The following is an 18,265-nucleotide window of genomic DNA, read 5'->3' as shown; positions in this document are numbered from 1 at the left end:
ACACAGAGTCTCAGAGCTATCAAAAGCCTGAGGTTTATCCCTTAGGGGAAATCCTCTTCCATTCCTCTTTTCTTAGTATTAGTCATCTATCACTGTCTTTCCTCTGCATCAACCCCCTAAAGTGTAAAAGTCTCTCATGTCTATGAGAGGCTAAACCCCCTCAGTTGGAGCCTAACAGCCAAAGTCCCTTGTAATGTAACTGCTCTTCTTACCTATATATTAATGCAATTTTAATTTTTATTGTTCTTTCCTGCATGTGGTTTGGCCATCCATGCATCTTTTTTTACGAGTTATTCATTGGGAAATAGTAATGTCTAAAGAACTGAGAAAAAGTATCTCAACATTGTATTTCTAAGGATAGAGTTACTTTGTTGTGTCTGCATACATCTTTATATTTAATATTGTTTATTATTCCATCTTTGCAAAGGGATTTAAGAGAAAAAATACATAAATTAGGTTCTTCAGCATGAGGGATCCAAGTTGAGCATATTAGTAGATGTGAGAGGAAATTGGAAAGACATTTAATAGAGAAAACCGTTAATAATATTGCATAAGAGTAATTAAGCATACTAGATCCCAACATTATCATATTCTGAATTCATCATTTACATTTAAAGTTATTGTCTAATTTTCTTATTATAATTTTCTTTTGCCCTTTTTACTCTCAAATTTTATATATATAATTTTTTCTTCTCATTATTTAATAATTAAGTTTGCATTACTTAAGTACAACTTAACCAAAGTTCATATAGATTTAACATTTAAACTTCTATTTTAATCTTTATTATTTTTAATAAAATTGATACACTTATCAATAGGTTAACACAGTTATTCATAAAAAAAGAATGATACTGAAACCCTTAATTACCACTCTAATCACATATGCATCTTTGATTAACAAGTCGATCTTAAAGGAAAACAACTTTCACCAGAGAGGCCAAATATTGCAAATTATGTAAAGAAAACAATGAAAATATGTGAGACTACACACTGGTTTTGAACTCGAACCAGGTCACGGATTGTACTGAACGAGTCACGGAATCACTCTCGAAATCAGAGAAACCCTCAAGAAAACTCCAAAAACTTCAATTACCTCTCTCTCTCTCTCTCTCTCTCTCTCTGTCACTTAGAAGAAGCCTTGGTGGATGGATGTTCTACGTACATGCTGCCATGTGTAACATTTACCAGCACCAGCTTGAATATTTTATTCAAGGTTTCCAAATGAAAGCTTAATTCAACCCATATATATACACACTGTACTACGAGCTCTGGAAATATCAAACTCATACATAGAAAATAAATAAGAAGAATTTAGAAACCCTAACCATCATGTCTCCAAAATCAAAGGCTAAAGCTATGTTCATCATCTTCAAAATATTAATGTTAAATCTTTTGCCACCAATATATGCATGTGGGCCATGCACTACGCCACGTTACCCCAAAGGGCCGCCCCATCACGGAGGAGGCCGGCCGAAAGTGTCGCCTCCGCTGCCGCCAATCATAATCAACCCTCCGGTGGTACCGCCACCGGTGGTGATATACCCTCCACCAATCTCACCGCCATACCCGCCGCCGCACGGTGGTGGTGGTTCTCCTCCACAAAGGACATGCCCAGTTGATGCCCTAAAATTGGGGCTTTGCTTGGATGTGCTTGGAGGATTGGTGCATGTGGGAATAGGGAACCCAGTTGAGAACGTGTGCTGTCCAGTTATACAAGGGTTGCTTGATCTTGAAGCTGCAATTTGTCTTTGCACCGTTATTAGGGCTAAGCTTCTTAACCTCAGCATCTTCCTTCCTATTGCACTTCAAGTCTTGGTCACTTGCGGGAAGACTCCTCCTCCTGGTTTTGTTTGTCCACCGCTGTATTAAACCACTGCATGCACTACTTCATACTACCCCAATACTCAAGCCTATATAGTTCTAGTTAGTTACTACTTACTACTAGATTAATATGTCTTTATCTTTTCTATTAGGGTTTATGTAATGACTCTTATTTCGTTTTATGTGTATGAGTTTACGCTTTAATTAATTATATACTTCTCAGGATTTACTGCTAAGTTTTCCTGTTACGAATTTGAGGGTTGTAGTTTCTTTGCTATAAAGTTCGTTTAATGTTGTTACTGCTATTCCGTGCTTCATCTATTTTTTCTTTGCTACAACTCGGAATACGTACGTATATACAAGGGTTTACGTTAAAGTATATGTTTCGATTGGGAGAGTTCGTACGACCTATGTATTATGTATAGGTTTGAAAGATTTTTTATTTTTGTAGTTTTTTACTTTTATTTCGTGAAATGAGTGTTAGTAAATAGCAAAACACCATTAGTGCCTGAGAAAAAGTTTATGCTTTTTAACAAATTTTAACTAATAAAGAGTCAGTCGGAAAAAATGTGTTAACATTTTGAAATATATATTTTGTCTCGTGAGTCAAAATACTTCCCTTCACATTTCATTATTCATTATTCTGACTTCACGAAGTTTAAATAGATATCGTTAACTTAATTAAAAAAGGTTATAAACATTCGCTGAACAACCTTATGCGCATCTGCACTTTTTTGTGAACTGTCCTAGTTTTCTGTTTATGTGCGTATAATTTGGATAGTTTTAACGTATTTGTGATGAAAACTAGTTTGAGTTATTATATTTAAAAAGGAAAATACTTGAATAAACGAGAGCACTGTATTCGTGGCAGGTAAAAATATTGTTATATATATATATATATATATATATATATATATATATATATATATATATATATATATATATATATATTGTTAGCTTTTCAAGTATTCATTAATTTCTAACAGATGAATCCTCGTTTGCTGTTGCTGCTGCTCCCAACTCAAATCACTATAATTTTGTTTACTTATTGATCTAACTACAATTCGTATAGATTGTCTTTAAATTAATTACTGCACTTGTAGGTGGCATTATTTTAAGTATTTTGGTATTTGTATATTGTCATTCATTAAATGTTGGTTGTAAAATTAAGTTATACCATGCATTAGATTGATCTAATTTTTACCGTGTTTCCTGTTGCATGATTCCAATCCTTTATACGAGAAAAATAGGATAAAGTGTGAGTAAAAGGGGTAAAAAGAGTTATTTTCCTAGTGTCTACAAGCATATATACAGTGTGGGGTGTCAGAACAAAAGATTGACGAGATCAGGCCAACGACAACCAATCGGGACCATATATGATCTTAAGTTCTTATCAGAAAATTTATTTCGGCACGGTGTGCATGTTTGGACAATATTTTTACAGCAAACAGAGAAAGATAAGAGTAAAAAAATAAAATAAAATGGGAGACAACATAATTATTAAGATGAAAAGAAAAATAAAAAAGATTCATAAAAAAAAGAGAAATAAAAAAATCATAAAATATTGTAATAAAAATAAATTATATAACTCAATTTTAATAACCACATATGTTCAACAGCGATGAAATCGTAAAGAATTTTTTATTTTTTATTTTATGACTTAGTGGTAAAACCTTTTAAATAAAAATATTAAAATAAAAAACATGTTTTAAATAAAATAATATTAAAAACATATAACATATTTTAAATAATAAAATATTAAAATAAATTAATAATATCAAATAAAATCATAAAAAATAATAATATAGTGATAAATAAGTTAAATTAATATTATTTATTATATATTTAAATAATTTTTTAAAATTTAAAAAACATAAAAAAAAACTTATTGTAAATTAAAAAAGAGGTTTACAACTTCAAAATCGTAAATTTGTTAAAAAAATTCTTTACGACTTTAAAGTTGTAAAAAAAATTAATTAAAGTCGTAAATAATTTTTCGAATTCAGTTAGAAGTCGTAACTCTTGTTTCGATTTACCCTCTTTTGGGTAATTTTTTTAAAAGATGCCTCTCATTAAAATATTGGGTAAAATTTTGCTCCCATGTAATAAAAAAGCCTCTAAAATGATTAATATATGAAACAAGATTTGAAAAGTTGAATGCACCATTGAAGTAATTGATTTTGATAGAGATTCATGTTTTAACAACTTTATCAAAGCAGGAGTGGAACTTGGCACTTAAGAGGAAGATTATTTCGAATTTCAAAATATCATTGAAGTAGTTACAAAGAAGTTACACGAAAACATTAAATAACATTAGATATTTAGGAATATTGTTCTATACATGTCGTCATATAATTAGACCATTAAAATTAGCCGTCTATAAATAAGATCTCTAATGTTCGGTGAATTAAATTGTATCACTTAACTTCTCAAACACTCACAATGTCTCACATCGAGATTGACTATTCAAAACGTGATTGTATATGTATTCATTCCCATCTTTTATGAATTTATGTCTCTTTATTTTACTTTATGTTTTTAAATTCTTTACTTTTTTTAATCTTCATTTCTTTTCAAGACTTTATTTTTTCAATCTCTATTTGTGGTTACCTATAAATTAACTTTTAATTGAAAAAATTATTATAAAATTTATTTATAAATGATCTTATGAACCGTTATACATATTATTCTAATTATTTATGAATATCTTTATCGAAATTATTATTATTATATGTATTAAGTATTAGACAATTCTCTGATAAATTATAAACTATAAACTTGCTTGTTTGATTAAAAAAACTAACAATGAAGAATGAATTTTATGCTCATCTTTAAATATTTATTTGTTAATAGAATCATTTAATGAAAACTACTCAGTTTATTATAAAAATATATTCCTTTCGAGGAATAAAGTGTAATTTTCATGATTAACAATGTCAAAACAATTTTTTTAAAAAGATACATATTTTACTTCGATATGTTAAAAAAGAATATTCTAATAATGTTAAATATTAAGTGATACACAAATTATTATTATGTTAAAAAAATTTTAAAAATATCATTTTATAATATTAATGTTAATAGAAGTGAAAATAATATTTTTTTTAACTATAATATGTCAAACAAAATTTAATAAAAATAAATAAATTTACTTTTAAGATAATATAGTATTATAATAACGTAAGATTAGTTGATAGATTTTAAATTTAAATAATATATTAAAAAAACTGTCAAATCAAATTGAATTAAATCATAAAAAAATAATTTGATTTGATTTAAATTTTATGTGATATTAAAATCAAACCAAACTAAATTATATATTTATTTTATGTTTGATGGTAATAATTTTTGTCTAAAAATGAAACAAAATCTCAACACAAATACTCTTGATGCTAGACTGGTCTAGAGAATCAACCCATAAACAAGACCAAGTTTTTATTGTGATTTGGGAACCTTGCTTCGCTGTGCTGTACCAAACCGTTTGTGAGTTGTGACACACACTTACGGATAATCATCCTATAAACAAGGCCTTGTTATAATTAAGCTACAAATATAAATCATTAATTAGATCTAAATTATTTCTCTATATTAATATATAAGTAGAAATAACTAATTCTATAATAATTAAGAAAGTTAAGTTATATCATTTAATTTTATTAATTTCAAACAAAAAATAAAGTTATCATCAAAATACCTTTCATTGGATCCTAATATCATAAATAAAAAAATCACTGAAAAAAGAATTAGAATTAAATGAATAGTATTTTAGAAATAATAATAATAATTAAATATAATAAATTAATTAGATTTATTTATATTATATCCAAGATCACTTTTTTCTTATACATGAGTTTAGTTTAGATGAAATATTTAAGAGTGAAAGATAAATATGCATGATTTTTGAAGTAGCTATATCATCACTAGTTAACATTTAATCTTGATTATCTATATACGATAATTCTGATTTACATTTTTATTTCTCACAACTGTATATATAATTCATCAAATAAAAAAAAATGAGCCTAGTTGGAGAGATTCGCCATTTTTTTTTTTTTTTGCCTCCCTGATGTTTTACATGATAGAGTGATTTGTTTCTACCTTGGCTAAGCATGGAAAGATTCTTTCGTCTATATAAAAATGTTAGTATATACACATATTTTATATGATTTGAAGCTCTAATAGATTTAATTATTCATTTAATACTTTAAAACTTATCTCTTTTAGTCTAATAATAAGTTTAATAAGTAAATTTTTTAATTTTTAAAGTTTATATTTTAATTTTCAAAAAGTCACTGTTCTTAACATTTTTTGGATATTAAAATGTAAATTTTAGGAACTAAAAATTCTATTTATTAACTATAGAAACTAAAATGAATAAATTTAAAAATTATAAGTATTAAAAATGTTAGTCACTAATCTATAAAAAATTCATTAAAAATTCATTAAAAAATCTAATTCATTCATGATCCATTTTATAAAATTTATCCAATTTAGCTATTAACATTTTTTTGAATGCATAACTAATTCATTCATATTTTTTTTAAAAATTAAATATTCCTTATGACTATTTCAAGATATTTTCTCTTATTCATCCATAAAAATATTTTTAACAATTGAAAAAATAATATAATTTTTTTTGTTTAATTCACTTTAAATAAGTGATTATTTAATTTAGTGATTTTAAAGATAATTTATAAAAATAAATAGTTTTTTTTAATTTAAACCATTATTTTTGTTTCCAACAAGTCTTTTTTTCATAGGTAATTTTATTCGAGTCACGATTATGAGTTCATTATTGTTAGAGCTCATTATTGTGAGTGATCGTCTTTATTTTTAATACTTTTTGTCAACTAATCATTGATGAACTAATTATGAGCTACATATATGCATTATGAGAGATCTTGTATATATATGTGTTGAAACAAAGTTTGATTGTTTTGTATTGAAATAGTTCTAGGTATAAAACTTTTTGATACATGTGTTCTTTAAGATTCTTGCACTTAATGCTTAGGTTGATTTTAATGGAGCTACATGAATAGAACAAAGTTAATTTCAAAGAAGCTTTAAGATATTGGACTTAATCTATAATATTATTGATGTTGAAATCTAATCCTTCTGACTATTGGGATGCAAGACCAAATATACAAGTTAAGAAACGAAGATAAAAAAAAGTATTTAATTGGAAAATATTTATCATTCTCTTCGTTTTTTATCTATTTTTTTAAAGATTTTTATGTAGAAATAAAAAAATGCAATAAATTATTTTGATTGTAATAAAATAGTTGTGAATTTTAGTATTTTACTCCTTTTTCGTTTCTACCCATATAATGAATGAATATGTAAAAATTAAATTGAAAACTAGGTGGAAAGTAAGAGTATAATTGACAAAATAATAATTCATAATGCAATCTTAAACTTTGAAAATAATAAATAAATAAAAATAAAATTTATCCAAAACTCGGGAATTAATTAAAAGGAATGAAGGTAGTATATACTAGAGAAACTTCTATTACCTGACTTATAGTAGTATAAAATAAATAAAAGGGCTTTAATATAATGTTGTTCTTCTTATTCTAGAATCCTCACAATTTTGGCCGAATTTTAAATTTTCTTACATTTTATTTTGATTTAATTGAATCCTAAATTAACATATTCATTTAAGATACTATGAAAAAATTATTGAATTAATTAAAATATAAGAAATAAAAAATATAGATTAAATTGAGCATTGCACCAAAGTTTTAAATTTTTTAAATTAGAAGAACCAAATATTTTTATTTTGAAATATGAAGATTAAAATTATGGATAGAAGAAAACTAGAAAGCAAAATAATATTTAAGTTTAAATAAAACAATATTTAACAAAATATATAAAATGATCTGAAATTAATGTAGTTAATTATGGCATTAACCTTTCTTTTCCAGCTAGACACCACTCAATCTATGTGGAGTGAAGTCAACCTTTAAACATCACGGTGTTCGAACTTTTACGAAGTGCAAAAGCATTTTATTTTTCACGTGATTTGTCTCGTAAATTCTTTGGGTTTTTGTTGATCGAATTTGGGAAAGAGATTTCCGTAGCTTGGATCATTAGCTTTTGTAAGAAGTGCCACATGAAAGGGAAAAAGAAAGAGTAATGATATGAATTATTAACTTCTTTTATTTCTTTTTATTTTATTTCTTCATATTAAATCATCATAAATCTATTTATATATATATATATATATATATATATATATATATATATATATATATATATATATATATATATTATTTAGATGTTAGATAACATATGAAATATCTATCAAACATTTATATAAAAGAAATGAACTCTCGCCCGACATGTTTTTCTTGAGTGGGAAGAATATCTATTTCATTTTTCTAGTTTCTCCACGTTGCATGTCACGGGACAAATAGTGCTCCGATTATTCAAAAGCTAGTTGTCATAGACTTCAATAAAAGTGATGTATAATATTGTCCATACAAGAAAGCTACGATCTTACCAGACAGATTTCAGGTTTAATTAATCTGCGTGCTGACATAAAAAAAATAACAGGAAATAATATTGTTCTGGACGAACTGAAATGGTACACTGTTACAGTAATTCGTGGACTTCTCTTAATCAAACCTTTCTCTTATACTTAAACGAGGATAGGCTACACCGTGCCTGAATATCTGCATAGACTTCAATGGTTAAATCAATATTTGGCAGAATAACAGCTAAGATGTATGAATTATATGTACTTTGCTAAGGTTGTTATGAGAGTATTTATAGGCAGTGTGCGAATAAGTTTAATGGCTCTTTTCATCATGAGTGTATCACATATCTTAGAGGAGGTTGCTGTGAGATGTGATGAGTCTACACCTATAAGAGCTTCTTAATTAATATACAATGATGACTTTGATTAAGGTGATTGATGGCCGTGATTGCCTTTGAGCATGAAGCACAAAATGGCCATGCTACTCCTTCGAAACAAAAATATGAAGCCCAAAACTTTTATAAAATAGTAGTATTAATTTTAAAAAATGGATATTGCACAAAAATTTTTTATTCACTAATTTTTTTCAGAAATCCTCTTTGAAACTCAAAAATGAAAATTTTAAACAAATTCATTAAAACATGCATACTAGTTGGTTAATTTAGTTGGAACAATTATACATTTTATAATTATAAGGAAAGTATTTCTTGAACATAATTGAGGTAAGGTTATTCAAATCTGTAATCTATTTTTGACATACGTATATATAAAAAAATATTAAAATATATACATTTAATTTTTCAATCTTTCAAAATCAATGATTTTAGTCCTTTATTCAAATTTTAAATGTTGACCATTGATTCGTTAACGTTAACGGGTATAGTTTTAATTTTTTATTTTATTTTTTAAATGCGGAACAAATAATATGATTTAATGTATACATTTAATTAAAAAAAAAAAAAAAACTCCTTCCACTTCCACTTCCTACCTAGTTCCACCGCTCCTTCCTCTCCTACCTTGACTTCCAAATCTTCAATTGGATCATGCGAACGGAGAGGTTCCAAATTTATGTTGTCACCGTTAAGCTATTATTAGTGTATTACCATTAAATTCAAAAATAATTCAATTTGTACTTGGACATGTTGGATCGCGCATCTCAACTATTTTTAACAATAATTCAACAAAGTTATGAAGTAGTTTATTTATTTATCTTGTTTTGGGTTTAATACGTAGTTTATTATTTTGATTCCTTACATGTAAGTCCAAGGGGAAAAAACGACATACAAGATGCCAATGGTTTCAGATATGCAATCATTTTTTTAATAAGTAATGCAATAATACATTTGTAATTCATTAATTGTAGTTAATTTCTTCCCCCGTAGTTAGCAGAAGTCGTGGTAGTATATGTTAAATTGAGGGTAAATGCTTCAACTATTTATTAACGTCATGGACTCTCTTGTTTTCCCGAAATCTTCAACCTATAGCTTGATTATGTCATCTCGTGATATATTAGATATGATGTAGCATATTTATAACGAGCTCATTTGCAAACGCCTGTGTTCTTCCTTCCTTTTAATTCTTTTACTGAATTTGTTTTCCTCTTGTTGGAGCGCATGGACAAAAGTTAATTAGACGGGCCAAGTAAATAACTGATCAGTTGTTGATCTCATTTACCAAAAAGACAAAAGACAGAAATATATTAAGAAGGATTCTTTGTAAGTAATACAATAATAATTTCTCAATCGAATTAAATAAATAACACAATAGTTCATCATCTTGTTGGTTCCCTTGCGATTTACATAAGCCAGCATCGGGAACTTTATTTATCGCAACACTCCAATTAACCATACAATTAAAATACCACCAAAAAGGAAGGAATAACGATCGGAAGTTAACCCTCCATGCACGTACAAATTAATCAGAATCACACACTGATGAATAGAATTTGAAAAATAAAAATAAAAAATGGAAAAGCACAACTAGAGCAAACCCGAAGCAGAAGAAGGATATAAGATGATATGTGATAGTATAAGCTTAGGCACATTGGAAATCACGTGGGACTTTCCTTGAGCAAACATTGAGAAGCAAGCTGAGTGAGATTGGAAGGTTGAGGTTGATGCCCAAAATGTTTGCTTTGAGGGCAGTGCATAGGCACACTGCAGCTTCAAGGTCAACGAGACCATCGAGAAGGGTGCAGCAAGGGGTAACTGGTGGTTGACCCAAAGTGACGTTCACCAAGTTTAGCACATTGGCGCATACACCTAGTTTGAGTGCATCACGGGGGCAGGAGCCACTTGGGCTAGGGTTAGGGTTAGGGTTGGGGTTGGGCCTTGGCTTTGGGTTTGGACCAGGGCATGGTGTATAACCGCATGCAGAAACAAGTGAGAAGAAAATGAGGTTGAGTGTGAGGAAAAGGGCAAGGGAGGAACAAGTTTTTGAAGCCATCTTAAACTGGGGTATGTTTATACTCCTAGTCTCTCTAGCAAATGCTAATTAATATTGCTAGTTAAGTGCTAGAGCTTAGGAGAAGAGTGTTTGTGAGGATGGGAGTAATTTGCTGTGGAAGGTAGTTTATATAGTGCTCATGGTGTTTTGAAGTGAAGGGGGTTATGATGAGGAGTCTATTAAAAAATTAGCAAGTAGTTCTTGTATTATATATGTACGATATAGGTAAAATATAAAGCTTAAATTAAAAGACATTTACAAAATTGATATAATTAATGATAGATTAGTTTTATTAATAAAAAATATAAATAAGTATTATATATTACCGATAAAAGGAACATATGAATGCATGCATGAGAGTGATTTTTCTCTTAAAAATAAATTAAATCTAGATATGGTATTATAAAAATAATTGGAGTGATTTTTCAATAAAATGAAAATTTTATTTTAATAATTACTATTATTTATAACTAAAATTAAGAATAATTATCTAGATGAAATGCTAATTTTAATTAAGAATAAAGACATATAATACCTTAAGTACAGTATTTGATTTTTGACAATAAAAAATAAACATAATTTATTTTATAAATAAATATGAAGCTAATGAAATAATGATGTATGAACATGAGATCGAATTTTAGCTGGCGAAAAATTAAGTCCTTAACTTTTGGATGCTCGTGACTTGTTGATGTAGGGACTGTCATCAATCGGTGGATCTGCGGGAAGCAAAGTTTTGCATCCGTTGGGCAACTTGATTCCGCGACCGTAAGATCGTTGGAGCCCCCAGAATTATGCAATTGCTAACTTTTGCACGTGGAATAGTGGGTCCCATTTCTAAGTATCACTAATTGTGGCTGTAAATTGACCACAACTTCTCTACAAAATCATCATGTAAGATATTCTTTACTATTTTTTATGTTCAAAAACATTCATGGTAATTTTTATGATATTATCAGTACCAAATATTCATTTATTTTACTAACAATTAATTTTTTTGTTAAATAATATGAATGATTCACTTTTATGAGAGTCTCCCATCTCAATTATTTCTTTACTTTCTTTCATCTACAAAGTGTCACTACAACAAAAATAATTTTTTGCGACAATTATTAAATTTCAAATTTTAGTTAAAAAATTTAAGTTAAATTTCACTCGGATGAAGGATATGATGATTGTTTCAGAATAGTTTAGTGAGTTTTAATTTATTTAGTTTTCTGTATTTTGTTAAAAAAATAAAGTCCATTATTCAAACTACTCTTCACACGCTAATTGTTATAAAACATTATTTTAATAGAAACTTTTTTTTATTGAAATTTTTTCTTTCTTTCTGAAAGTCATGCAATTCATATCACGAGAATTAAAGAGGTTATTGAGATAAAATTTAAATAAAAAAATGTTTTGGAGAATGTTTTTTAAAAAAGTTAAAATTTATTTGTTTTAAATAACTATATATGAGTTATTTTTTTATTTACATTTAAGATTAGAGCCAATAGCAATTTGGTTGGATTTAAAATTTTAAACAACAAAGTAGGAAGAATTTAATTGTAATGCATTAAATTTTTAATGATGAGGTCGTTAATTTTTATAATAATTATGTAGAATAATTTTTAACTAGTTAATATAAAAAAATTACACTGACATCATATAAAAATTAAATTTAAACAAAAATATTATCATCGATAAAAATTAACTAAATTGATCAATTTTATGATATATTATATATGTATATATATTCAGTATATTTAATTAAGTTTCAATTTATAAATTTACTAGCATTTATTCTCGTATAGCTCTATAAGATTGAAAATCCATTTTGTTTTAAATTTGTACCTTCCAGATTACCCTCCGATCGATAACTCTGTTAAAAAAAATGATGATGATGTATATCCCGACAGCCTGCCAAACCCTCACATTACCATTAACTAATAGGCCAACAGCAATTATTACATGTTTAATCAAATCCTTACATTACAACTAGCTATTTGGCCTATACTAGCAACGATTAAATTATTAATTTAAAACTAATTAGAATTCGGTGCTGTTTGATGGGAGTGTTTTCTGTTTTTATTTTTAAAGAAAATAAAAAATAATAATAAAACTACATTTGTTTAGAATTTAGAAAGTATTTTTTTTTAAAAATATTTTTAAAAATAGGCACAAAATTAAAAACAACATATCAATATTTTTAATTTTTATGAAGAAATGAAAACACCATAGAATTTTAGAGTATTTTATTTTTGATATATGCTTTATAAATCTTAAAAATTTGAAAATGAAAATTATTTTTAGAAAAAAAAAAAAAAAAAACACTCAAATCAAACGGTACGTTAGTTTCTTAAAGGTTTTTTTAATTAAAATTAGATATTTATTTCGACAATCTAGTAATACTGCATATGTTAAAATAAAAACGGTCATTAAAATAAAACCTTATTTAAAAATAATAACAAAAATTTAGATGATATATAATAACTTTTATTCTTTCAAGTAAAGTATAAAAAAATAATTGATAGATTTTTTATTCAAAAATCATAGAAGCAAATAATGACTATTAAATCACTTCATTAAACAAAAATAAAAATCTAATAAATAAGTTTTGAATTAGTCTATGTATGCATTTTTTTTACGAAAATTAAACTATTAATATAGGCTAAAATACTGTTTTTTGTCTCAATTTTTATTTTATATATTCAATTTGGTCTTTTTATTGTTAAAAAATTTAAGCTAATTCCTTAATTTTAAAAATTACATCAATATTATCATTTATGTTTAATTGATTAGAATGGCATTGGTGGCTAAAACGAGTAAAAGTGGCACGTGTCAGATTTCACTAACACCTATAGCTGTCAAAGTGGGTCAAGTCAGTCGAAGATGGGTTGCTCAAAAGGAAAAAAAAAATTGCCTAATTAATAATAAGAAAGCAAGAATAATAACTTAATCAAGAAAAAAGAGTGAAAAAAAAGGTCAAGCCTAATCATAATTGTTGTGTTGTGTGACTAGTGAGTTTTTTTTGTAGCATTAACATGTCTTTGGTTCGCTAGTCAACATAGCCCAGCACAGGTCAGGTGGGTCATATTTTATACATAAATGAAATGGAAAAAAAATAATCCAACCTGATTCAAATTTGTGATGGATCGGGTGGCTTGTCGATTATAACCCATTTTGATGATTATATATTTTGATCAATTAGATGAAAATAACAAAATTGACATGATTTTGAAAATTAAAGAATTAAATTAAAACTTTTATTATAAAGAAATCAACTTACATCGATTAAATAAAAAAAGTAATTAAAATATTTTTTTCAATAATCAAATGGAACCTCATATATTATTAAGATAGCAGCACAAGTAGAGCCATGATATAGAGTAAAACATACATGTCCTTTGTGGCTAATACAAAGGAAAATCCAACCACAAAGCTGAACCAAAAATCACCTAAAATATATGCTTCAAACAGTCCTGAAGCTTGAAGTATACAAGGAACAATTGCATACTCAAAAGATTGAAGCTATGAAAATTAAAGACCATCATATACCCAATATATATATTTCTAGTCACACGTAACCAACCAGTGGCATAACCAAGCAAACACCAACGCCCCTGACCTCTAAATACAGCAGCACCTCACCACAAGGACCAACTCCAGCCAAACCGCAGCAGACCATAAACAATCCACCAAGCAATCCTACAAGCATCTGATACGCAGCTTTCAGCACCACGAACTCAGGCCAAAAATAAATATACCTTTCAAATTAACAAGCATTCCCCAGGACCAATTTCCCACGGTACAAAGGAACTAAAATCCTGTGCTCACTAGATCTATCTATTCCACGACCAGCTTTGAAAGAGAATTTCGTAGATTACTTTATCCCGGTGAAAGGTTGCACCTCTAAGCACCATGTTGTTCCTCCAGTTCCATATAACACAAGATACAGCACTCCATATAATCCTCCATTTTCTATTTGCCGGCTCCAAAACTATAAATAAAAAATTAAAACAATAATTTAGCCATATAAATATTATAGATGTGCATAATTTTAATATATAAAAATATGTATACAATCAATACATCATATGTTTGAATAACAAATGTTATTAATTTGAGTAAAATTAGATTTAAATTCCTTAAGTAGGATTTGAAGTTCAAATCTTATAATTAAAAAAAATGGAAAGAGAGATTTAATGGGTGACCTGTAAGGTTATCTAAAGGAGAATAATCATTAATAAAATAAATAAATATTTTACATTTAATATTAAGGTGATTCAAAATATATTATTTGTTTATATTATTTATTATATTGTCACTATAACTGGGAAGAGTAATTTGAATGTCGATGGTTTTTTCTTCCATTGATCTCTTAAATTGAGGGGAAATGCATGGTTCAACAAGTTACTAATAATATGATGGACTCTTGTGTTCCCGACATTTTCAACTAACACTTGATTAGTAATATGTCGTCCCGTAATATACATTTTCAACCAATACTTGAATCAGAAAAAGAATATTAAACTCTATTTCTTAATGTCCACGGTCTAATCTTTATCAAAATCTAAAACACTACTAAGTCGAAAGATACACCTTGAAATACAATTTTATTATTATGCATGGTTTAAATAGATCATACCATGCATGGTAAAAAAAGGTAACGAATCGTATGCAGCTTTTTCCTCCTTAATAGAGAACTAAATTGGATATCGCCAGTTAGTGGCCTCTTTTTGGGGACGAGGGAATTGGACGATAGTAAAATAGAAGGGCCGAGTAATTTATTTGATCAGTTGGTGATCTCATTCTTCAAAAAGACAAAAGGAAAAGGCAAAAATAAATTAAGAAGGATTTTTTTTATATGAGCCAAATAAATTTTATATAATAGAGGGTATATGGATAACCAAACCCTTTTACATTATGAACCACTACCCTGCAAAATCCCACAACACACGTATAATCTGCTCCAGCTCCTAAACTATTGACGCAGCATATATAAAATCTCACAGCATCCAGCAAGCATATTTGTTCAGCCCCTGCATACGTAATCTGCTCCTATTACATCAGTGACCCCCTTCATAAACGTTCCCAACATATTTATTAATTTTCCAAACGATTATTTGTCATATAATGATCATTTCTCAATCAAACAAATAACACAGTTCATCATCTTTGGTTTCCTTGCGTAGACAAGCAAGCATACCGGGAACTTATTTATTAATTTATTGCAACACTCTAACCTTACAATTTAAAGAACACGGAAAGGAAGGAATAACGAGAAGTTAACCCTCTATGCACGTACAAGATTCACACGCTGATCAACAGACTTTGAAAAAAAAAATGGAAAGCCACAACTAGCAAACACGAAGAAAAAGTAGATAGGATGATTAACATGTTTGGTTTCATGTTTCGGATACGACTTTTCATGTCCTAGATGTGATTTTAAGAAGCTAATAGTTGTAGCTTACACATCCCAGACATGATTTCTCCATCCTCAACGAGTTTTCAAACATGCTATATATATATATATATATATATATATATATATATATATATATATATATATGATATGTTGTGTATAGGCTATATTAGGCACATTGGAAATCACGGGGAACTTTCCTTGAGCAAACATTGAGAAGTAAGCTGAGTGAGAGTGGAAGGTTGAGGTTGATGCCCAAAACGTTTGCTTTGAGAGCAGTGCAAAGGCAAACTGCAGCCTCAAGGTCAACGAGCCCATCGAGAAGGGAGCAGCAAGGGGTTACTGGTGGTTGACCCAAAGTCACGTTCAACAACCCTTTTAGAACGTTGGCACATACACCTAGCTTGAGTGCGTCACGGGGGCACGATGCACCCGAAGGACTAGGGTTGGGGTTGGCCTTTGGCTTTGGCTTTGGACTAGGGCATGAATAACTACCGCATGCAGAGACAAGTGAAAAGGAGAGGAGGTTGAGTGCGAGGAAAAGAGCAAGGGAGGAACAAGTTTTGGAAGCCATCTTCACTAGGAAATGCTAATATTGCTAGTTAACTGCTAGAGCTTAAAAGAAGAGTGTTTGTGAAGATGGGAGTAATTTGGTGTGGATGGGGTTTATATAGTGCTCATGGTGTTTGGAAGTGTCAAAGGGAATATGATGACGAATATATTAAAAAATTAGCAAGTAGTTAGTGTATCATGCAAATATATAGGTAAAATATACAAACTTAAATTGAATGACATTTCAAAATTAAATTGATTTAGTATAGGGTGTAATCAGGTCTAATTGAATCAAGTTTAAATTATTCCAAAATTATTCAAATTGAATTTGTTACGTAAAACAGAGCCTACGAACACTCGAGATGAATGCAACAAACCAGAGGGAAAAGGAGAAAACGATATTAAAGAGACAACATGTAATTCTCAGCAGAAGAGGGACTCATGCATTAATCAACCATGAACGTACAAAAGTTGATAAATACAATGTATTTATACCCATAGACTCTAACAGAAAACAATTATTTCTGTTATGGAAGTTATAGCAGAAATTAACCAACTAACTGAGTATAATTTCTCTCATCTGCCCTGATCGTCCAGACCATGATCGTTCAGCCACACACAACAATTCCCCACCTTGGTTGGACGTCATGCTCCTTCAACCTTCATGATCTGCACACAGTGTTTGAACTTAGGCCCTGGTAATGCCTTCGTCGATGCGTCCGCTGGATTGTCTTTAGTGTGGATCTTCTCGACGACTACTTCCCCCTTTGCAATAACCTCCCTCACAAAGTGCAGCTTAACATCAATGTGCTTCGTCCTCTCATGGTACGTCTGGTTCTTGGCCAAGTGAATGCCACTTTGGCTGTCACAATACACCTTAACACCCTTCACCTTAGTATGCAAGCTCGTTGCCATACCCTTCATCCACACAGCCTCCTTGATCGCCTCAGTGAGAGCAATGAATTCAGCTTCAATTGTGGATAGTGAAACCACATGCTGTAGCTTGCACTTCCAACTCATAGTGTTGCCACAAAACTTAAACACATACCCAGTAAGTGATCATCTAGTGTCGAGGCATCCAGCATAGTCTGAACCAACAAATCCAACCACACTATCCATTGAGCTCTCATGCTTGGCATACAACAATCATGCCTTGTACGTTCCCTTCAGATATTTGAAGATCCACTTCAGAGCTTCCCAATGTATCTTCTCTGGTTTTCCCATGTACCTGTTAACTAAACTCACAGCATATGCCAGGTCGGGCCTTGTGCGAATCATCAAATACATGAGGCTGCCCACTGCATTCGCATATGGAACCTTCTCCCTGTATGCTGCTTCTTCCTTCGTCTGAGGTGAATGCTGATGAGAAAGTTTGAAATATTGGGCCATGGGTGTCAACACTGCCTTGGATTGATCCATGTTGAACGTCTTCAACACCTTAGCTACATAGCTCCTCTGATCCAGACACAACACTCCCTGGACCATGTCCCTCGTGATCTGCATCCCCAGAATCTTACTTGCAGCACCCAAATTCTTCATTTCAAATTCCCTTTCCAATAGCACTT

General features: G+C 29.4%; 3 protein-coding genes across 3 annotated transcripts; 1 reads left to right on the top strand and 2 right to left on the bottom strand.

The window, feature by feature from the left end:
• Nucleotides 1-1,271: 1,271 nt before the first annotated feature.
• On the top strand, nucleotides 1,272-2,126 carry LOC114412151 (36.4 kDa proline-rich protein-like). The gene has a single exon (XM_028375942.1). The coding sequence runs from the start codon at nucleotides 1,330-1,332 to the stop codon at nucleotides 1,867-1,869; it is 540 nt and encodes a 179-aa protein (XP_028231743.1). The 5' UTR covers nucleotides 1,272-1,329; the 3' UTR covers nucleotides 1,870-2,126.
• A 7,842-nt stretch (nucleotides 2,127-9,968) lies between these two features.
• Nucleotides 9,969-10,864, bottom strand: LOC114412150 (14 kDa proline-rich protein DC2.15-like). The gene has a single exon (XM_028375941.1). The coding sequence runs from the start codon at nucleotides 10,742-10,744 to the stop codon at nucleotides 10,334-10,336; it is 411 nt and encodes a 136-aa protein (XP_028231742.1). The 5' UTR covers nucleotides 10,745-10,864; the 3' UTR covers nucleotides 9,969-10,333.
• Nucleotides 10,865-15,845: 4,981 nt separating this feature from the next.
• On the bottom strand, nucleotides 15,846-16,786 carry LOC114412149 (pEARLI1-like lipid transfer protein 1). The gene has a single exon (XM_028375940.1). It carries the CDS (start codon nucleotides 16,720-16,722, stop codon nucleotides 16,318-16,320), a length of 405 nt encoding a protein of 134 aa, XP_028231741.1. The 5' UTR covers nucleotides 16,723-16,786; the 3' UTR covers nucleotides 15,846-16,317.
• Nucleotides 16,787-18,265: the final 1,479 nt, after the last annotated feature.

Source organism: Glycine soja, chromosome 5 (assembly GCF_004193775.1).
Source record: "Glycine soja cultivar W05 chromosome 5, ASM419377v2, whole genome shotgun sequence".
Taxonomy (NCBI): Eukaryota; Viridiplantae; Streptophyta; class Magnoliopsida; order Fabales; family Fabaceae; genus Glycine; species Glycine soja.
The sequence above is the reverse complement of the archived record's forward strand: the minus strand, read 5'-3'. Positions and strand labels throughout refer to the sequence as shown.